The sequence below is a fragment of the Crinia signifera genome, chromosome 1, assembly GCF_055691185.1.
Source record: "Crinia signifera chromosome 1, ASM5569118v1, whole genome shotgun sequence".
Classification (NCBI taxonomy): domain Eukaryota; kingdom Metazoa; phylum Chordata; class Amphibia; order Anura; family Myobatrachidae; genus Crinia; species Crinia signifera.
The window spans coordinates 29,215,647-29,239,687 of record NC_139217.1 but is presented as its reverse complement, the minus strand read 5'-3'; the positions used below and the strand labels follow the sequence as shown (position 1 = coordinate 29,239,687).

The 24,041-nt window shown below is 44.0% G+C and overlaps 1 protein-coding gene across 2 annotated transcripts in view; it reads left to right on the top strand.

Moving 5' to 3' along the window:
* Positions 1 to 14,028, top strand: part of LZTS3 (leucine zipper tumor suppressor family member 3) — a 99,072-nt gene extending 85,044 nt beyond the window's left edge. For both annotated transcript variants that reach the window (XM_083183924.1, XM_083184011.1), the window contains exons 3-4: positions 3,131 to 3,961; positions 11,836 to 14,028. In XM_083183924.1, the coding sequence (XP_083040050.1) occupies positions 3,131 to 3,961; positions 11,836 to 12,540 (1,536 nt within the window). In that variant the 3' untranslated portion in view covers positions 12,541 to 14,028. The remainder of the gene's footprint in view (positions 1 to 3,130; positions 3,962 to 11,835) is intronic.
* The last annotated feature ends 10,013 nt before the right edge of the window (positions 14,029 to 24,041 follow it).

The following is a 24,041-nucleotide window of genomic DNA, read 5'->3' as shown; positions in this document are numbered from 1 at the left end:
AGAGAAAACCTTCCGCCTACAATTGTACAAAGCATAAGACGGGAGGATGGTGGAATATGTACGGGGATTCTCCCAGTGGCGACCTCTTTTTATAATCACTTTGAGAAGGTATACGAGACCCGAGTAACCTACAGCCCGACAGAACTAACTAACTACCTTAATGAGATCACGACTCCCAGTTTGAGCACTGACTCCAGGGAATTTCTGGATGCCCCCCTCACAGTGGAGGAAGTTGAGGCGGCAATTAAGGCCTTCCCCAATTCTAAGTCCCCGGGAGTGGATGGTCTCCCAATTGAATTATACAAAACCCATATAACATTCTTTGCCCCTAGACTCCTATCCCTGTATAATCATTTGCTGAAACAGGGCTCCCTTCCTGTGTCTATGGCGGAGGCGTTGACTGTCCTTATCCCAAAGCCTGGCAAAGACCCGCTATCCCCTGACTCTTACCGACCCATCTCATTATTATCTACTGACGTCAAAATATTGGCCAAGCTACTGGCGATACGTTTGAATGCGGTTGTGCTTCAGGTGGTACATGCTGACCAGACTGGTTTCATGCCTGGCAGATCGACAACCCTAAATCTGCGTCGCCTTTTCACCTATTTGCAGTGGGCCCGGGAGGGAATGGAAGACGCGGTGGTGGTCTCTTTGGACGCAGCCCGCGCTTTTGATTCAGTTGAGTGGAGATACCTGTGGGAGGTTCTGAGCAAGTTTGGAATAGGCCCTAATTTTCTCTCATGGGTCAAGTTGCTATATACTGGGCCGACTGCCCGTGTGATGGTTAACGGTTATACCACAGAATCCTTTAGCTTGGGTAGGGGAACCAGGCAGGGGTGCCCCCTGTCCCCCCTGCTCTTCGCACTTGCGGTGGAGCCGTTGGCCTGTCACATTAGGGCGTCCCCCTTAATTAGAGGGTATGGGATAGGAGATACTGAGGAAAAAATCGGGTTATATGCAGATGATATGATCCTGTATTTATCTGACATGACCTCCTCCCTCCCAGCATTACTGACCCTGATGACGGAATATGCTCGATTCTCGATTTAGGAATAAACTGGGATAAGGTGGTGGTATTTCCCCTACTCCCTACTACACAACAACCCCAGTCCTACAGCTGTCCCCTGCGCTGGTGTACACAATTTAAATACCTGGGTATCCAGATTTCCCATACTCCTGCCGAATTTATATCCTTAAACCTAACCCCGCAAATTGACCACCTACGCCAGAAGGCCCGCACCTGGCAGACACTCCCCTTGTCGGTAACGGGTAGGGTGAACCTCATTAAAAATGACGGTTCAGCCCAAATTTCTATATATACTACAGAACTCGCCCACTTACATACCTATTTCCTACTTCCAGCTCATTACTAGACACATAGTTTCTTTCATATGGGGAGGTAGGCGTTCCCGGGTGGCAACTAAAACCCTATGCCGATCAAGATATGATGGAGGCTTAGCACTCCCAGACTTAAGACTGTACTACCTGGCGGCACAATTGGCCCAACTCGTTGGTTGGGTCACATTGGCAAACCACGATAACTTGTCTACGGCTCTTTTGAGCAGGACTGGCCTGCCCTTCACACCTTTGCAGTTTCTGCTTGCAAAAACTATGATTGGGACACTTCCTCCTCTCCTACAACAGGCCCGTAGGGTGTGGGTGTCGGTGGGAAATATACGGGGAGACCCGGTGGTAGACTCCTGTTCTCCTATCTGGAGAAATAAAGAATTCCCTGAGTTATACAAATTAAAAGCAGGCAAGGACTGGACATCATTTGGCGTCTCTGAAATAGGCCACCTCTTTCAGGACGGGACGTTCTGTTCCTTTGAACAAGTGATTGATAAAAAAGACAGTTCTTCTATAAGTATCTCCAGCTTAGACACGCGGTGGGTGCGCAGTGGAGGGGAAACACACCTGATTTGGCCACATCCCCGGTTCGCTCGTTGGTTAGTAAGCTCCCTGATCGAGGGAGGGTTTCAGCTCTGTACTCTCCTCTGCTCACCTTTTCGGGGGTAGACCGTTTGGAGGGTTTACGGGCCAGATGGATGGTAGACTTGGGGCCTATTGAGGATGAAGAGTGGTCACATATGTTGAGCTCGCCCAGAGATGCCACAGCATTTGCACGTTTTCAGCAGATTCAGTTATATGTCCTGCACCGGGTATACTGGACCCCTCACAGACTTATGAAGATGGGTGGTACTGGGTCTGATGCGTGCCCCAAATGTAGGAGCCCAGATGCAGACTTTTGGCACCTACTGTGGCAATGTCCACGGGTGCAATCCTTCTGGATGGCTGTATTGGCTAGCGTGCGGGACACGGGAATACAGGTCCCGCTGACTGACCCTCGTGTATGTGTCTTCGGACTTGAATTGGAGGAACTGCTCCCTAGGTGTCATAGAACCTATGTTAATACCCTTCTCACACTGGCCCGTGTATGTATTGCAAGGACCTGGATGGGGCCCTCTGCCCCAGCGCACGCAGCGTGGGTAGCCCTGGTTAACACTACCGTATCCCATGAGAGCTTTATGTACACCAAGAGGAACTGCTTGGGGAAATATGATAAAGTCTGGAACCTATGGCAGTCATCTGCCTTATACCTACAGGACCCGTGCCTATGATTTATTGAAACCCCACTCTAGACATGCCGTGACCCTTAAATACCGGTTAGAGTCTAAGACTCGACCAAAATTAACTGGGACCTTGTATCCTATAAAACCACTGCACCCCTTACTTGTGATGACAACTGCTTAATATCATTATGTATATGTATAGAAGGGAGCACGACAAACATATCCTATTTATATTACAACGTGGAATAATGTAACACACAAATAATTGTTTTTGTTTTGTTTGCTTGTTTTATTATTATTTTTTTTTTTATGTTAGTTATGTAAATGTATTACATGCAATTTTCAAAAAAAACAATAAAAAAACACTTGATTAAAAAAAAAAATGTACAGTAGGTAGCCAGAATCTATGCACCATGAACCAAAAATATATAATTGATGATTAAATACACCAGTACGTCAGAAAACAGTTGTCTAGATGTTGACATTATCGCTGAAACATCATAACAGATCACAACATGATCAACGCACTTTTAATGCACTTGTACTTTCTCTTTTTACAGAGCAATGAACCTTTGGTAAGACCCTCTGCCTTCAAGCCGGTGGTTCCTAAGAATTTTCATTCCATGCAAAACCTATGTCCACCAGGGAACAACGCAGTCACTGACAACAGGAAGGGTTCGGGTCATGGGAACAGCACCAGTCCGGCTGTCTTGAAGAGCAGTTTGGAGAAGACCGGCCATAACAGGTCTTCCAACCAAGTGGGAGGTCTGTCAGATTCCGGTCGTAACTCGCTGACCAGCTTACCAACTTATGGGACTGGCTACAGCCAGCATGTTGGCCCAATGAGTGCGTCAACAAGCCATATAAATCGTATCGGAACTACCTATGTAGAAAAGAACATAGTAGGTTACAATGGAATTTCTACCTCAGATAGTGGGCGGTCTTCCAGCAAGAGTACTTCCTCTTTCAGCAGACTGAATCATCTCAATGAGAACATATCTTTCCACTCACCCTCGAGCGATGACATTATACAGGACCTAGAGGATCGGCTCTGGGAAAAGGAACAAGAGGTGATACAAATGAAAAGGAACTTGGACAAAAGTGAGGCGGCCATTTTTCAGGTCTTTGAGGAGAAGCAGAAGATCTGGGAGCGTGAAATGGAGGACTTGAGACAAAATTATGCCAACAAGCTTCAGCAGGTGTCAAAGAAAGCACAGCGTGCTCAGCAGGCTTTACAGCTTCAGATCTTCAAGCTACAGCAGGAAAAGAAGAAGTTCCAAGAGGACGTTGGTCAGCTGCTTCAGGAGAGGGAGGAACTGGAGAAGAAGTGCATGGTCTTCAAGAAGGAGCAGTCTGACTTCCTCCCCAAGATTGAGGAAACCAAGTGGGAGGTAAGACGATAAAGTCCATTTGTCAACTACACACTGAGGAGGCAGTCAGGACATTTAGGCCTTGAGCATCAGTAATAGCTCCAGCATGTGGTGAACTGAATATTGTTTGCCTCCACTGTAGGGATGGCCATAGTTGGTCAGCAACTATCAAAGTTTAACACTGATTTTACGTGTTTTGCTATCGATAGCAGAGACTTCATTTTTCACCAGTAAATGTTCTTGGAGCACAGATCTTAGTCATCCCCCAATCGTATTACTTAGCTCTGAACACTTTCTCTGGCCAACCCACATTAGGGATGATCATCAATAGATCTGCAGTATCTGCATCACTTTATATTGGCAGGTGTTGCCACTCCACGAGCGATATTGTTAACCATTTCTGTGGAACTCCCAGACAAAAGATATAGTGCAAACACACACTGAACCATATTGTTTGCCACCCTCCCCTTCCCTCAGAATATGCAGTCATTGACAAAATAATCAATATTGAATACAGATGACAGAGAGCATCATTAACGACCCGCAGGAGCAGGCATTGTTTACAATATAGTGTGTACACTCCAGCCCAGGGGTGGCCAAACCAGTCCTGGAGATCTACCAACGGTCCACGTTTTCCAGACAACCTAGCAGCTGCACAGCTGTAGTCATTACTAACTGTCCCATATACCAGACCACCTAGTTGGTGCACAGGTGTAGTCATTACTAACTGTCACATTTCACAGACTCCCTAGCTGGTGCTCAGCTGTAGTCATTACTAACTCACATTTCCCAGTCTCCCTAGCTGGTGCACAGCTGTAGTCATTACTAACTGTCACATTTCCCAGACCACCTAGCTGGTGCACAGGTGTAGTCATTACTAACTGTCACATTTCCCAGACTCCCTAGCTGGTGCACAGGTGCAGTCATTACTAACTGTCACATTCCCCAGACCACCTAGCTGGTGTAAGGGTGTAGTCATTACTAACTGTCACATTCCCAGACTCCCTATCTGGTGCACAGCTGTAGTCATTACTAACTGTCACATTTCCCATACCACCTAGCTGGTGCACAGGTGTAGTCATTACTAACTGTCACGTTACCAGACTCTCTAGCTGGTGCACAGCTGTAGTCATTACTAACTCACATTTCCCAGTCTCCCTAGCTGGTGCACAGCTGTAGTCATTACTAACTGTCACATTTCCCAGACCACCTAGCTGGTGCACAGGTGTAGTCATTACTAACTGTCACATTTCCCAGACTCCCTAGCTGGTGCACAGGTGCAGTCATTACTAACTGTCACATTCCCCAGACCACCTAGCTGGTGTAAGGGTGTAGTCATTACTAACTGTCACATTCCCAGACTCCCTATCTGGTGCACAGCTGTAGTCATTACTAACTGTCACATTTCCCATACCACCTAGCTGGTGCACAGGTGTAGTCATTACTAACTGTCACGTTACCAGACTCTCTAGCTGGTGCACAGCTGTAGTCATTACTAACTGTCACATTCCCCAGACCACCTAGCTGATGCACAGCTGTAGTCATTACGAACTGTCACATTTCACAGACTCCCTAGCTGGTGCACAGGTGTAGTCATTACTATCTGTCACATTCCCCAGATCACCTAGCTGGTGCACAGGTGTAGTCATTACTAACTGTCACATTTCACAGACTCCCTAGTTGGTGCACAGGTGTAGTCATTACTAACTGTCACATTTCCCAGACTCCCTAGCTGGTGCACAGGTGCAGTCATTACTAACTGTCACATTCCCCAGACCACCTAGCTGGTGTAAGGGTGTATTCATTACTAACTGTCACATTTCCCAGACTCCCTAGCTGGTGCACAGCTGTAGTCATTACTAACTGTCACATTTCCCATACCACCTAGCTGGTGCACAGGTGTAGTCATTACTAACTGTCACGTTACCAGACTCTCTAGCTGGTGCACAGCTGTAGTCATTACTAACTGTCACATTCCCCAGACCACCTAGCTGGTGCACAGCTGTAGTCATTACTAACGGTCACATTCTCCAGACCACCTTGCTGGTGCACAGGTGTAGTCATTACTAACTGTCACATTTCCCAGACTCCCTAGCTGGTGCACAGGTGTAGTCATTACTATCTGTCACATTCCCCAGATCACCTAGCTGGTGCACAGGTGTAGTCATTACTAACTGTCACATTTCACAGACTCCCTAGCTGGTGCACATGTGTAGTCATTACTAACTGTCACATTTCCCAGACTCCCTAGCTGGTGCACAGGTGTAGTCATTACTATCTGTCACATTCCCCAGATCACCTAGCTGGTGCACAGGTGTAGTCATTACTAACTGTCACATTTTCAAACCTGCTGCATTCATTCCAACTATAGATCCACAGGTGGCCTGATATACATGAACTGTTGGTAGATCTTGAGGACCGGTTTGACCACCCCTGCTCTAGACGATATGAACGATATCTCATTAGCGATATCATTTTTGTGCATATCGTTAATGATGAATTTTCTAGTGTGTACCACATATGCCTACCAGACGCTCTCCTTCAGGGAGAAAATGCTCTGTTCCTGGACTTCCCTGGTAATGTAGGATTGCCATCACCTGTGGGGAGCTAGGTAATTGATAAGAAAGGTGTCACCACAGGTGATGGCAATCCTACATTACCAGGGAAGTCCAGGAACAGAGCATTGTCTCCCTGAAGGAGAGCGTCAGGTAGGCAAGTATGGCGCAATATCTAACTACACTTCATGAATTGACCTCAGATCACTTTCCGGCAATAACCGGCCCTGGCATTTTTAGTGGCTATTTTGCACATCTCACAGCAACGTTGGCACTCAAAGGGTTAAATTGCAGAGTTTCTGAAAATATGTAACTTCATACTGTATATACTATACCGCATAAAGGGCTAATTCAGACCTGATCGCAGGACAAATCTGTTCTCAAAATGGGCAAAACCATGCTGCACTGCAGGCGGGGCAGATGTAACATGTGCAGAGAGAGTTAGATTTGGGGCAGCTATTTTGTTTCTGTGCAGGGTAAATACTGGCTGCTTTATTCTTACACTGCAATTTAGCTTTCAGTTGAAACACACCTCACCCAAATCTAACTCTCTCTCTCTCTGCACATGTTACATCTGCCCCCACCTGCAGCGCTGCCTGGTTTTGACCATTTTGAGAACAAATTTGTCCTGCGAACAGGTTTGAATACCTCCAAAGCAGTGTGGGGCATCCCCGCGGGCACAGCGATTCTCCTGCGCATACACAGGTCTGAATTAGGCCCATGGTACAGGATTACACTACATATAATCTAGGAGAGGGTAATAGAGGAACAGGCTGTACAGCGAGAAAGTATAAACAACTAAAAGCGTCTAGTAACAAGCATTCAAAGAGGTTCAAGTGGATAGCAGGAATGCACTTACAGGTCTTAATAAGAGATGAGAGAAATATTCTCCTTGGTACAGATTGTGTAAATTCTCCTTGCGAGCAGGTAAATGTCGCCACAGCGAATGCAGCCGCCCGCCAAGCGAATCTCCGCATTTGCATGTATGCGGCCGCCCGGAGAAAAAATAGTTAGATGGTTGCTGACCGCTGAATGATTTTTCCTCCGTTATTGAAGAAAAGTGATCCAGGACTTACTTTTCCTTAGAACCCTGTCCTCCGAATTCAGGGTGGGCGCTGACACCATCTATTCACCTGCGTCTGCAGGGGTACGCACAGTGGGGGTTATTTTGGTTCACTCTTTCTGACAAATTCCTTCTTAGATGGACAAAACCATGTGCACTGCAGGTGGGGCAGATGTAAAATGTGCAGAGAGAGAATAAGATTTGGGTGAGTTATTTTGTTTCTGTGCAGGGAAAATACTGACTGCTTTATTTTTACACTGCAATATAGATCTCACTTTGAAGTAAAACCCCACCCAAATCTAACTCTCTCTGCACAAGTAACATCTGCCCCACCTGCAGTGCACATGGTTTTGTCCATCTAAGAAGGATTTTGTCAGAAAGAGTGAACCAAAATAACCCCCAGTGTTTTTATGAGCAAGCAAAGGTGCTGATTATGCTTCGCCCAAATAACGACCCTTCGTACTATATGTTTGTGTTTTCTCTTAATAAAGGGTCTGGAGATGCTCTATAAAGCAGAGTGCTGAGTAGTACAGTATAGAAGACCTGAATCAACCATTACGCAGACCAGGCAACTTCTAGCTATTGTTTCATAGAATGTACTTGTTAAATGATAGCTAGAAGCCTATTGTTTGGTGTGGGCAACTTCTCTACTTCTACTCATTAGAAGATTTGATATATCTCCCACAGTATGTCCATTATCATGAATATATGTACACCCTATGGGGCCCGGGTCAGCTACTGAGAAGACAAAAGTCCCCGTCGTGTAGTATTTAGTATGTTTTTCCAGAAGGGAACGTAGCCACACCTCCCGGATTTGGCTACCCGGAGCCTTTCATCTCACACCGGCCTTGTCCTTAATAGAAGAAAGCCCATCGCACCTGTGTAGAACTTGGACTGAAAATAGTGAGACTCTTTTTTGTTCTCTATGTTGGAAAGCAGAGCGAGAGTAATGTGAAACTGGTTAATAGGGTGGAACGCTGAGCTGGAAAGGTTAGAGATCCACCGGGCCTGTATACATAGCAGGGGAGCAAAGATGCCTGGTACAGTACACACAGAGGTCCCAAGTGTCCACATTGTTTGGTTGTCCTGGTGAATTTGCTTACTCTATTGTATATATTGATTGTCTGACACAACTGGTAAGTAGAACTGGTCAGTCGTTGGGTTGGCCTGCTCATGTGTAGGTATTATGTTACTCTGGTGAAGAAGAACTTTGTATGACCCTCATGAAGCTGGTTTATTGAGGCCACCTGGTGGTCTAGTTTCCACAGTTTAGTTCTGCCTTCAGTACAGTAAGTCCCATGATGTAACCCTGGTGAAGAAGGCCTTTGTATGAACCTCATAAAGCTGGTTTATTGAGGCCACCTGGTGGTCTAGTTTCCACAGTTTAGTTCTGCCTTCAGTACAGTAAGTCCCATGATGTAACCCTGGTGAAGAAGACCTTTGTATGAACCTCATAAAGCTGGTTTATTCAGGCCACCTGGTGGTCTAGTTTACACAGTTTAGTTCTGCCTTCAGTACAGTAAGTCCCATGATGTAACCCTGGTGAAGAAGACCTTTGTATGAACCTCATGAAGCTGGTTTATTGAGGCCACCTGGTGGTCTAGTTTCCACAGTTTAGTTCTGCCTTCAGTACAGTAAGTCCCATGATGTAACCCTGGTGAAGAAGACCTTTGTATGAACCGCATAAAGCTGGTTTATTGAGGCCACCTGGTGGTCTAGTTTACACAGTTTAGTTCTGCCTTCAGTACAGTAAGTCCCATGATGTAACCCTGGTGAAGAAGGCCTTTGTATGAACCTCATAAAGCTGGTTTATTGAGGCCACCTGGTGGTCTAGTTTCCACAGTTTAGTTCTGCCTTCAGTACAGTAAGTCCCATGATGTAACCCTGGTGAAGAAGGCCTTTGTATGAACCTCATAAAGCTGGTTTATTGAGGCCACCTGGTGGTCTAGTTTGCACAGTTTAGTTCTGCCTTCAGTACAGTAAGTCCCATGATGTAACCCTGGTGAAGAAGGCCTTTGTATGAACCTCATAAAGCTGGTTTATTGAGGCCACCTGGTGGTCTAGTTTGCACAGTTTAGTTCTGCCTTCAGTACAGTAAGTCCCATGCTGTAACCCTGGTGAAGAAGACCTTTGTATGAACCTCATGAAGCTGGTTTATTGAGGCCACCTGGTGGTCTAGTTTACACAGTTTAGTTCTACCTTCAGTACAGTGAGTCCCATGATGTAACCCTGGTGAAGAAGACCTTTGTATGAACGTCATAAAGCTGGTTTATTGAGGCCACCTGGTGGTCTAGTTTACACAGTTTAGTTCTGCCTTCAGTACAGTAAGTCCCATGATGTAACCCTGGTGAAGAAGACCTTTGTATGAACCTCATGAAGCTGGTTTATTGAGGCCACCTGGTGGTCTAGTTTACACAGTTTAGTTCTGCCTTCAGTACAGTAAGTCCCATGATGTAACCCTGGTGAAGAAGGCCTTTGTATGAACCTCATAAAGCTGGTTTATTGAGGCCACCTGGTGGTCTAGTTTACACAGTTTAGTTCTGCCTTCAGTACAGTAAGTCCCATGATGTAACCCTGGTGAAGAAGACCTTTGTATGAACCTCATGAAGCTGGATTATTGAGGCCACCTGGTGGTCTAGTTTACACAGTTTAGTTCTGCCTTCAGTACAGTAAGTCCCATGATGTAACCCTGGTGAAGAAGACCTTTGTATGAACCTCATAAAGCTGGTTTATTCAGGCCACCTGGTGGTCTAGTTTACACAGTTTAGTTCTGCCTTCAGTACAGTAAGTCCCATGATGTAACCCTGGTGAAGAAGACCTTTGTATGAACCTCATGAAGCTGGTTTATTGAGGCCACCTGGTGGTCTAGTTTCCACAGTTTAGTTCTACCTTCAGTACAGTGAGTCCCATTGCTGAGTCCTGCACAACTCACATAATTTATTATTGCGGTGATGAATATGGACCATGTGCTTGGAAAGATGTTAAAGGGAAATGTTCTGATATTCCTGATGTCTGAACTGAGGTTTTTGATAAAAAAAAATCGATATGCTCATCAATGTCAAGATCAACCAAGTAGAGTAAAGCTGGCCATACTATACATCTACAGATTTATTGTCAGATCTGGCTGGTTTGAACAAAAAAAAACTGGTAATATCTGAACTACAGTTTTCCTGCATTTCCTAGCAAATATTCAACTGTCATTTGCTCTTATCCATCACCAGGTTTTTGTTCCAACCAGCCAGATCGAACAATAAATCTGTAAATGTATGGCTAGCTTAAGACTAATGTTCTAGGGCACAGGTTCTCATACTCGGTCCTCAGGACCCCACACAGACCATGTCCGTAATGAGTGCACCTGTACTCCTGTGGGATGACCTGGGAACTGTGAACTGTGTGGGACCGAGTTTGAGAACCCCTGTTCTAGGGTGAATCAGGTCAATGTATATGTAGGAGTCTCTGATGGTCATTAATAAAAACAGCTTGAAAACGCTATTTAGATGGTTTGTCCACCCTCTATGCTAATCCAATAATCCATGATTCTTTAGCATTAGTGACCAGTGGCATAATACTAACTCCATATCTCACCATTTCCTAGAGCTGATAACTAATGCCAGTTGGAAGCACCAGTGCCGTTGGCATTTTATTGAGGGTAGTACTGCACATAGTTCTCCCCAAAAATTTTTTTCCAGTATGCATGTCTGACTAAATGTCATTAACCTTTTTTTAGAGGACACTGCAGTAAACTTTTTGAATATAAACCAGTAGATACCAAAACACAACTTGTCGGAAAGTAAACACCAAGGAAACACATGATAGGTAGATTTAATACATTTTGGTTTGTCCAAGCCATCAATGATCAGCAGATTTTTATGATAGAATTAAAATGACAATAGAAATAAAGGCTACACCAGCATTATTTAGTATTTATTACAGTTGCCACTTTAAATCCACCCGTTAAATCCACTAAACGATGGTGGTTATTAAATCCAGCCCTTGGTAAGAAAACTTTCCGTGTTCGTCAAGTTCAAGGAAGTTCTGCAAAAAGTTTGTTTTATTAACAATCCATCCACCGGCCACAATGAGTATAATGCTGTAGACCTATCAACAGTATTATGATTTCCTACAAGGCTGGAGATGTTATACAGTTAATCAATAGTATGGTCAGTAAAAGGAGTAGTTTCTAACAAATTAATTTATTTGTCCGCCCCCTAGAACATCCTTTGACCATGAACGTCGTTCATTTCATACGTCTATTCATGTATGTTTTTCTTTTGTAGGTGTGTCAGAAAGCTGGTGAGATATCTCTACTCAAGCAGCAGTTGAAAGATTCCCAGGCAGATATCACTCAGAAACTCAATGAGATTGTTGGCCTAAGAACACAGTTGAAAGAAGCCAAGTCCGTACTGAGGGAGAAGGAGGAGCAGATTGTCTCCATCAAAGATTCCTACAGCTCAAAGAGCGTCAGCTTGGAAATCTGTGAGAGCGAGATGCAGAGGAAGCAAAATGAAGCTCAACAAATGAAGGAGAAGCTTGGCCAATGTGAGCATGAGATAGCAGGTTTAAAGGAGACCTTGTCCAACCTGGGTCAGAACCCATACAGTGTGGAACTCAACGAGAAACTGAGGGAGACCCTGGCCTGTGAGAGTGACGAGGTCAAGATGAAACGCCAAAATGAGGACAACGTGGTGACCCTGAAGAAAGATATTGAGAAGCTACAGTTGGACTTAGCTGTAGAGAAGCAGGAGAAGGATCAGCAGGTGTTGGACTTTGAGGAAGAAAGACGCACATGGCAAGAAGAAAAAGAGAAGGTGATAAAATATCAGAAGCAGCTGCAGCTTAATTATGTGGAGATGTATCAGAAAAACCAACAACTAGAGCAGAAGATCAATGACATGGCCACAAAGGTCACAACACCCCCAGCAGAAGATAAGAAGCCTTGGACACCATCCAGGTTGGAGAGAATAGAGTCCACCGAAATATAATGACGGTTGTCCAAGCGTACACAGATAGTCTTTCACTGTGCATGTCCTATCTACTCCGGCCCATGGTCATAAGGTGAAAAGACCTCATAGAGTTCTGAAAGGACCTTTAACTATAACCCCATGGTGCACCCTTCGGTACTCAGAAGGTGTCTCAGCAGAAGAACAAGTGCTTGCTGTAATCTAACTGCAGATGAAACATTTATGGTATACGTTCTGTTATGCTGCAAGTGATGCTATATGTCGGTTTCCCCTTACATCTGCACCTCCCTCTGCCTGCAGGGCCGAGAGTGTATTACATGGTTATAATGTATTGCCGGTTCCAGTGCTGTCCAAGGGGGAGGTGCAGTCCTGTGACTATTACTGGTCCTTAATTCTTTAGGACTCTTTAAGAAAGGTCAAAGTGACTTGGATGTTGAGTTATTTTAGCCATATTGGCTAGCAATGGAAGTTCTGCTGTGCAGTGAAATCTAGCGATCTACCTATTATAAGCTTCCCACAGTTCGAGTCACTGTTTACTGTGAATTATCCCAACATTTTAGAGGGATGGTAGAAAATGTATTTTATATTAACCACTAGGGATTTCCAGTAGTAGAGGGTAGCTATATTTGCCAATACACACCACCATTTATACATGATTTCTATTGACTGTTTGGTAAAACACCAAACTTTACATAACAGCTGCAATAAGCAGTAGTATAATGTCCCATTTCTGCATTGAGTTTAATTCTGTTGTCATAAATCCATACAGTGAACATCAGGGACAGTCTTGTTTTAATATCTGGGCAAGAATGTTCAAGCAGAGAACTGTACCTTCCCATACAAGTCTTGACCATATTGTGGCTGCTGTTACAGTAACTAAGAGCCAGCAACGAGATCACTAGAGGAAGCTTCAGTAAGTCAGGGGAGGTGAGACATTGACTTCGTTCCTTGGTGGCCACCTACTGCTATCATGGTGATTTCACCCCTGATTCTACTCTTTCACTAAAGCCCTGTATATACGGGCGATTTCAGCCTTAATCGCCGGGAATATGGTCACCGAGCAACCATATCCCCGTGCGTACATGGTCGCTGATGAAAACGGACGCTCAGCAATTTGGTCGCTGAGCCAAATACTGTATATCGCTCAGCGACCAGTCGCTCCATTTGTAAGGCTTGGTACAGGTATCAAGTATATGTATGATCGTGAAAATTCATTGAAAACATTAGGGGCAATAAAGAAGAAATTCATTAGTGCTGCTCTCATTAATAAGAAGTTTAGCGAACATTAATTAATATAATTACTAAAACAACAATTCCTATAGAAGAAAATACACAGGGAGTAAGTGTGTGTCTGCCGGGGCTATTGTTAGGCTGCCGCCTGCCGGGACCGGCCTTACCCCGCCGCTGCGTCTGTGGTCGAGAGTCGGGACCTGCAGATCTAGTTGTCTGCGTCCTGCCTCTCCTCCTGGCTCCTTATGAAAAATGTCCCTCACAAAATGGCCACCACCTTACAGCACACAGTTTTTGAGGATGCTAGAGGAGGTGGCGGCCTCCTCTAGTATCCTTAAAAACTGTCTGCTGTGAGGGGGCAGCCATTTTGTGAGGGACATTTTTCATAAGGAGCCAGGAGGAGAGGCAGGACGCAGACAACTAGATCTGCAGGTCCCGACTCTCGAGCACCATGAAGCAGACAAGCTGATCATGTCACAGCCACAGATGTGGAGGGGGGTAAGGCAGGGTGTGGATGGGGGGGGGGGCTTAACTTTACTGGAGGGGGGTGTAAAATTTGTCGTTACGCCACTGGAATGATTCAATATACAGTATAGTCTAACATGAGGGGACTGACGGTTTTCTGTTGAACCAATATACTGTAGCATGTGGTCTTGTAAGGAATCAGGGTGTTGATTCATGGTTCTTGGAGTAACAACAGCCCATGTATAATTAGATCCTCCCACATATAGGCTCCTCCCATCAGAAAATGTCTTCCTTGCTTTGAATTGCACCTATGACTCATAGCATATCTGAAGACTTCATAAATTCCCAAGATTTCTCTTTATCTCTGTGTCTCTCACACACATATACATACAGGGCAGTCTGGAGCTGCCATGGGCCTGGGTACTGAATGAGAAGGATGTGTTCAAATCCAAGTATGTGTGACAGCAGTTGCACAGGAAACATTTCTCCCCTTGGTAGTGTTAGAAATTGGAAAATGTCCCCTTAGCTGCTGACCTGGGTTTTCTGTCGGGCCCTTCAAGCACATTCAGCCCCAGCTATTTAGTACTCGTTCCTTTTAAACAGCTAGTAAGATAATCTGCCCACTCATACTGTATATCAGGCAATGGCCCGCTGGTAGAGAGTCAATTGGAATCAGGACAGGTGCAAGGTTTATCAGCACCCTAGACAAAACTTACTGATCCAACAACCACCAACCACACACCAATATCCACTGTCCAGTACCTCAGGGGAATGTGTTGAGGAGGCGTCTTAGAAGTTCAACACCTGATGTTTGCAGTAAGTTTAACCAGTATGCCTCTCTCAGAGACCTCCTTAAATTTGTGATAGACAGACTCAGGGGCGCCCCCCCCAGATTCTGGAGTCCCTAGACAGCCATTCCTGATCGTAGTGCATTACTCACCAGACCGAGTGAAGAACCTACATTCTCATCTCCTCATTATTCTGTTACATGCTGGAAAATCTTCAGAAGAAACTCCCAGGGATAAAACCAAAGAAAAGTGCTGTACAACTTCAGGAATACATTGCATATTCCCTCCTGTTCAGGGATTTACCAGCAAAACCACTCGTCCAGTAATCTACAGAATATAAGATCAGTTGGGAGCCTTCTGCAGAGCCTCCTGTCAGCTGCCATAGGTCACATGGATTGATAGTCAGTGCCACTCTGGTAATAATGCACAGCTCACAGTGGGTAGATAGCTAGATTTTATTCCATTAACAATGCTGCAACGAATCGTGTGTTTGTTTACTTATCCGGCATACGTGTCCATAGAGAGAATGGGGACACCATGACTGGAGCAATGACAACGCTTGGATCGAGTCGTTCTGGTGGATGACCCAAGGCTGGGGTACCCTAACCCGGTCCTCAAGACACCATAACACCAATATTTCCATGCTTAAACTTAGGTGACTTAATTAGTATCTCAGTCAACTTGATTATATCATGGGCACAGCACGGGTATCCTTAAAACATAAACTGTTAGGGCCTATTGATGACCATGGCCCAAGAAGTGGGCTGCTTTGCCATACTGTGTCTTAGGCCCTGTACACACGGGCGTTTTAAAACAATGCCTATTATATTGTACTTTGTCCTCACAATGGGCGAGTTGTATCAAACATTGGAGAGAGAGATAAAGTGGATATTCCCGGCCGCCTAAGGCTGTGTTTGAAAAATGACAGTTACAGTAGAAGATAATTGGTTGGTATTTTATCTTGCTAAGGGGCAGATGTATTAAGCCTTAACAAGAGATAAATGCAAGGGTGATAAAGAGAGATAAATGTCCAGCCAATCAGCTCCTTGCTGACTTTTTTTCAAACACAGCCTGTAATATGGTTTATCTCTCTTTATCACCCTTGTATTTATCTCTTACATAGTTACATAGTAGGTAAGGCTGAAAAAAGACTTGTGTCCATCTAGTTCAACCTGGTATAGATATCCAACTAAGATATCCAACTTTTGCTAAGGCTTAATACATCTGCCCCTTAGTTTGATACATCTCCCCCCCAGTGTGTCCTCATTGCCCTTATAGGTGTGGCATGGTAACACTTGTGAGAGTTGCCGTTGTTGTAAGCAAATTGATCGGTTGCGGAAACGGTTGCGTGTGCAGGTTTAGTTTAGCTTAGGTTACATTATTTTGGGGACTATCAGCCTTTAGGGGCATTTAGTGGTTTGCATTTGTTGAACATCCAATTTCAATGTCCTTGTGAACTAGCATTGTGGTGTATAAAGCTGGACACACACAATACAGACTTTTTCGTTCACCGATCAAGTCCATGAGTTTTCCAGGAGTAGATTCCCTCATACTGTATATGGCTTCCATGAAACTCAATCACTGGTCCATGAGTTGTTCAGGGGTAGATTCCCTCATAATGCCTCTGGCTTACATGAAACTCAATCACTGGTCCATAAGTTGTCCAGGAGTAGATACCCTCATACTGTCTATGGCTTACATGAAACTCAATCACTGGTCCATGAGTTGTTCAGGAGTAGATTCCCTCATACTGTCTATGGCTTACATGAAACTCAATCACTGGCCCATGAGTTGTTCAGGAGTAGATTCCCTCATAATGCGTATGGCTTACATGTAACTCAATCACTGGTCTATGAGTTGTCCAGCAGTAGATTCCCTCATAATGCGTATGGCTTACATGAAACTCAATCACTGGTCCAGAGTTGTCCAGGAGTAGATTCCCTCATACTGTCTATGGCTTACATGAAACTCAATCACTGGTCCATGAGTTGTCCAGGAGTAGATTCCCTCATACTGTCTATGGCTTACATGAAACTCAATCACTGGTCCATGAGTCGTCCAGCAGTAGATTCCCTCATACTGTATATGGCTTACATGAAACTCAATCACTGGTCCATGAGTTGTCCAGGAGTAGATTCCACCATAATGCCTATGGCTTACATGAAACTCAATCACTGGTCCATGAGTTGTTCAGGAGTAGATTCCCTCATAATGCCTATGGTTTACATGAAACTCAATCACTGGTCCATGAGTTGTCCAGGAGTAGATTCCCTCATACTGTCTATGGCTTACATGAAACTCAATCACTGGTCCATGAGTTGTCCAGGAGTAGATACCCTCATACTGTCTATGGCTTACATGAAACTCAATCACTGGTCCATGAGTTGTCGAGGAGTAGATTCCCTCATACTGTATATGGCTTACATGAAACTCAATCACTGGTCCATGAGTTGTCGAGGAGTAGATTCCCTCATACTGTATATGGCTTACATGAAACTCAATCACTGGTCTATGAGTTGTCCAGGAGTAGATTCCCTCATACTGTCTATGGCTTACATGAAACTCAATCACTGGTCCATGAGTTGTCTAGGAGTAGATTCCCTCATACTGTATATGGCTTACATGAAACTCAATCACTGGTCCATGAGATGTGCAGCAGTAGATACCCTCATACTGTCTATGGCTTACATGAAACTCAATCACTGGTCCATAAGTTGTCCAGGAGTAGATACCCTCATACTGTCTATGGCTTACATGAAACTCAATCACTGGTCCATGAGTTGTCCAGGAGTAGATTCCCTCATACTGTATATGGCTTACATGAAACTCAATCACTGGTCCATGAGATGTCCAGCAGTAGATACCCTCATACTGTCTATGGCTTATATGAAACTCAATCACTGGTCCATGATTTGTTCAGGAGTAGATTCCTTTATAATTTATATGGCTTACATGAAACTCAATCACTGGTCCATGAGTTGTTCAGGAGTAGATTCCCTCATACTGTATATGGCTTACATGTAACTCAATCACTTGTCCATGAGTTGTCCAGCAGTAGATACCCTCATACTGTCTATGTCTTATATGAAACTCAACCACTGGTCCATGAGATGTCCAGCAGTAGATTCCATCATAATGCATATGGCTTACATGAAACTCAATCACTGGTCTATGAGTTGTCCAGGAGTAGATTCCCTCATACTGTCTATGGCTTGCATGAAACTCAATCACTGGTCCGTGAGGTGTCCAGGAGTAGATACCCTCATAATGCATATGGCTTACATGAAACACAATCACTGGTCCAGGAGTAGATACCCTGAATGAAGGTCCTTCATCATTTCTAGTTTTGTCACCTGTATCCAAACATCAACTTTATCTGGTCCTAGTGTTGGACCTCTTTGTGGTCTACTGAAACAACACTTTTAACTGTTGCCTCTAATGACAAATATGTAAAAGGTGGATTTACTAAAATGTCTACAAATGAAAAATGGAGGTGTTGCCCGTATCAACCAATAAGATTATGCCTATCATTTCCATATTACATTTCAGAAAATGATAAACAGAATGTAATTGGTTGCTATACTCCACACTACCACTTGTGTATTTTATAAGCTTAGTAATTCTACCGTTTTAAATATTCTCACTTTGGGGGTTATCCTATTAATCCCGATACACTTTTGCTCAAAGTAAAAGGTCTGTATTGGGCTATACAATTACTGCCCTTTTTTTTTTTTGGGGGGGGGGGGGGACCTGTTTTGGGGAGATAACAAATGGGATCCAGTAAGTTTCTGATCACATGTGTTATCGCAGATCCGTGGGCTGCTTATCGCAGGCTATGGTTCAGGTGCCTGAGGCTCTATCAATAACCAATTAGTAGCAGCGTAACTTGGCACTGCCCAGTCTGACCTGGTAGGGTACGTGTGCAAGTGTGACCTGAGTTCACACATGCACACAAAGCAAACTTGGCTACTCTTGCAAAATGGTTGGGAGGCTCCTGATAATCTGGTGGCACTCCCGCCTGTCTGGAAGAGTGAGCAAGTCCATTGCATTCGGCTGTATCCACCACTTAACCAGGTAAAGTTGGTGGACTGGTAAACTGCTGAGACATTATGGACTTAATCGCATCATCCTGGCTACGGCCTTGCTGTACAATGCTAGGGCGTGGCCACGATGATGCAGCAGCATAGTTACCTCCCCAACTCCACCTCATTTACCGAGATTATTATTAGCATTATTGTTATTACTATATTATCTACAGTAACGTTTAGCATGTTTCAATCCAAAACCCATAATTCACACATCTATATAATAAGTTGAAGAGTCTGTGTGCGTGTGTGCGTGTCCGTCGCATTGCGGACACACCGTGGCACTCAGAGACACCAAATTCAGCAACAAGATACTTCTGGACCCGGTGGTGTGCACCTCGAAGCCGTTTTTGGGAAATTTCACTTAGAAATTTAAAAAACACCAAGTTTTAATTTTCCTTCATTGATGTTCAGGGGAAAAGATCGACGATCTGGGAAACTGTTGCGAAGGAACAACTCCACACCTGATTTCATTGCTGTCATTGAGTATGAATGACACATTCTAACATTATGGTGAAGGCTTTAAACAATTAGGAAATAATTGAGGATATACATAGACCACACATAACACACACACGTACAAACATTGTACACACACACACACAGTACACCACATACACACACATAGCACACAACACACACATTTATACGTAGAGCACCTCACACACCTACACATTGGACAGATACACACACACAACACACCACATGCAGTACAATACAAATCCATACACACTACAACACACACCCAAAAACAGTACAACATACACACAGAACACACACACTTAAACATTGCCAGGATACGCACAGCACACTACACACACATATATACATAGCACACCTCACAAACTTACACATTCGGCAGATACACACAACACTCACAGTACAACACACACCCACATTCACTACAACACACACCCAAAAACAGTACAATACAAAGAACACACCCACTTAAACATTGCACAGATACACACAGCACACTACACACACACACACAGATTTATACATAGCACACCTTACGCACTTACACATAGGGCAGATACACACAACACACACACATAACATACCTCTAACAGCACAACACACACCTACATTCACCACACACACCCAAAAAACAGTACAACACACACACTTAAACATTGCATAGATACACAAAGACACAACACACACATACTGTATATACGTAGCACACCTCACACACTTACGCATTGGACAGATACATACAGTACAACACACACAGAACACATAAAAAATAATTTGCCGTTTATTTAACAGTCTGTACCGGCAAACAAAAACTGTACCTAATGTACCGTTTCTACTTTGTTCCCCATATCCGTCTCTCCAGTCCTCCAGCCTGTCACTGCGCTCCCCGGCCAGTTGCACTGAGAAATCTTTGTCCTGGCCATTGCACCCATTGATCAATACAAAGTGGGTACACTGCACTCACCCTGTTAGTCAGTTGGATATCAGGCACTGCTCTGCCTTAAGGGTTTCCCAGACTCTTTTGGTTCATAGGTAATGTTTGGTCGATGGGCATGAGCGCTGCATGCATATGTTTGAATGTTATGAGTGTAAGAAGTTGAAGAATAAGACTTTAGATGAAGATTTGTGACGTTATAGTGTACAATTTACTCAATAAATCGTGAAAAAAATATGTGTACATAGAAGTACAATCAAGAAATGAAAGTAGGATTAAAAAATAAATTCTGATTCAAACTGATAATTGTTTGGATGGCGGTGGGTTGCGAAACAAATATATAGGTGGAGGGGGTATGGATATTGTGGGCATAATTGGTGTTTGTTACACCTACAGGGGGTCCCCAGTTGATGATAAATTTTCACTACAATGTCACCGTAGGGGGATTTCCAATTGGGGTTCAGGAGGTCTTTTAGGGACCCCTTTACAATCCTGATGGTCTCTTCTCCTGGAGCCTACGGTCTCCCTCAGTGATTGACTATCATTAAGGGAGACTTTAAGCTCAAGGAGAAGAGACCTACAGGATTGTAAAGGGTCCCTAAAAGACCACCTGGACCCCAATTGGAAATCCCCCTACGGTGACACTGTGACTGATATTGTAGTGAAAATCCCATCAATTGAGGGCCCCCTGTAGGTGTAACAAACACCAATTATGCCCACAATATCCATACCCCCACCTATAGATTTGTTTCACACCCCACCCCATCCAAACAATTATCAGTTTGAATCAGAAATTAATATTTAATCCTACTTTCATTTCTTGATTGTTCTTCTATGTACACTTACATTTTTTTTCACGATTTATTGAGTAAATTGTACACTTTGTAACATGGCAATTATTTTTCTCAGTCTAATTCTTCAACTTCTTAAACTCCAAACCTTATCAATGCATCCATTGATGATTGTGATGGCTGGATCAGTGGATTGGCCCGGCGGGTGTAGGGAAGAATTTGGCCCATTGCACCCATTCCCAGTGGTGCATTACAGTGGTGCGGGTAGCATGCGTCACGTCATGACATCATGTGGCCAGGCCCGCGGACCTGCTCCCACACTCAGGGGCTGCCCCACTGTTTGGTAGAGATGCCCAATGCATGTGCTTTACAGATCCCCACACCTCAGAGACTGCTGCAGGTTCGGTGAGGGGAGTGGCAGTGGCAGGGAGCAGTGAATTTTTTAGTAATTATGGCGCAGTAAGTAACGCCCACCCCGGTCTCCACGCACTCAGCGACTGTAATTACACACCCTAGAAACTGTACCATTGAAAGTATAGAAATTGAGGTGTGGACATGTCCCTTTCTGATTTTGTACCGATTTCTGACCCTCAGATGTTGGAGGATATGTCATACAGTAGGTGCTAAATCTCAGGAGTGGATGTGGAATTCATCAACACATACAAGTTATCAACTCAGGAGCGTTGTGTTTCAAACAACAACACCACACCTGATTTCATTGCAATCATTGAGTATCAATGCAAACACATTCTAACATTATGGTGGAATCTATAACAAATTACAATCTAAGGTTTTTGGCACAGCAAACTGTAAGATGAAATTTTTAGCAATTTTGGAAATAAAGAAACCACAAGGTTTTCCCGAGCAACGCCGGGCGGGTCAGCTAGTTTAAAATATTAATTCCAAACCTTTGGGAAGATCCGAACCGGTACTGGATCCAGACCAAGTTTTGGTTCAGATTGGATCCACAAACTTTGGGTGTATTTAGATTTCTGGATTACTGAACTGCACTTTTCTAATTCACAGAGGGGTAACTGGTACCGTGGGTAATAATTGGTAACTGAAGCTAAAAATATATAATACATACAGATGGTGTCACAGTTATCACACAGTGACTATCCCAGTTATCACTATTTGCTAAATCCATCATTCCCCCCCCCCCCCCCCGAAATACTCTGAACTCACATGCGATAACGGTGACCCCCCCAAGTGACCCTGACCCCACTTGGGATAACTGCTGCTCCAATGTACTTATCTTGTCACCCCCTTTCCTTCAAATTGCTGACATAAAAATGAATTAATATTTACCTGCCATATAATCTGTAAAGTAAAGGTGCCCATACACTACGGTGATATATATATATATATACCCCTAAGTGCTTGCAAACCTCAACAAACAATAATTTGGTGCCCACCCACAATGGACACCAAAAAGCTTATGGCCATTTCCAATCCCTCTGCCTTTTTTCCCTGCACCACTGTTCTATGTCCTGCACACGATATAAAGCACCGAGGGAGTTTGCAATAAGGTGTGTGCGTGTTGTTGTGTGATTGCGTGTATTATGTGCACGCGTGTGCATGTGCCCAGCTGCCTGAGTGTGCATGCACAGAAATAAGAGAGATATATAAATAGGCAAATAACTGTAAATATATAATTTTATATGGAGAACCTGCGGCAGAGTTTACGAAAGAAAATATATGTGAGAAACTATTTTCTGTTATTTTATTTAGTAGTCCATGCTGTACGAACTGTTGTCTGTGATTTACTGGTGAAGAGATGTAATATAATATCACCCAATTTACTGCTGAACACAGTACCGTATGTCGCGGAACACTTGGCGGTGTATATTTTATGTATTGCTGATGCTAATCAACCTGAGTTTAAATTGCATCTGTGACCTACAGTACACACAATGGCGGCAGACATTTTGTTGTGCCTCAGTCATGTCTGTGGCTCCTAGCTGCATTCCCCGTGGTACTTTGTGTCAGCCTACAAAATTGTCGTCTACTCTGTGAGAAAACCATGTCTCGCTGGTTTCCTAGCTGTTCTTCTCATGACTGTTGGCCTGGGCTACAGGAAAATGTCTGCCTTCGGTGTGTGCAGGCTGAGGTTGCACTTCAAATGTATTTAAAAAGCAGAACTTTGTACAAGGATTCCCAAGTATGTGACATGGTTCCCGAGACGAAACAGAAATTAAATCATATTTGATATGCTGCTACATTATATAAAAACAAGTGTACTTTGATATAAATAAGACTATTTCTGTATGTACAGTACTGTATGTACACATATATGTTAGCAATACTAACATGAAGTGTATGTCTCTATAAGGAGTTACAGTAAGGTTCACAGCTAAAGATGAAGGAAGCTGGTATTAAAATAAAGTTGACTCTTTTTGGGAAACATCTGCGTGTTTTTATTTTATTTTTATGTATTAAATGGTGTCAGGTCATAATGCACTTTGGTTGTTGCTCAAATCTGCCCAATGTGCTGGGAACTACAGACACAAAAGTATCACTCAGTATAAGAATGGTACAGAGAAATACATAAGTATAAGGTAGCCAAAGGGTCTTTTCCCAGTGGGTCAAACATAACCCTGCCATCTAGGATCCAAAATACTCCAGCAGCTCCACTCCACCTCCCAGCCAGCCTCCATCACAGCAAGCTGACCAGCAAGCTCCTCCTCCTATGTTCCTATAGGGGAACAGCTCCTCCCCCGAGGAGCATGATAACTGTCCTTTCTGTCAC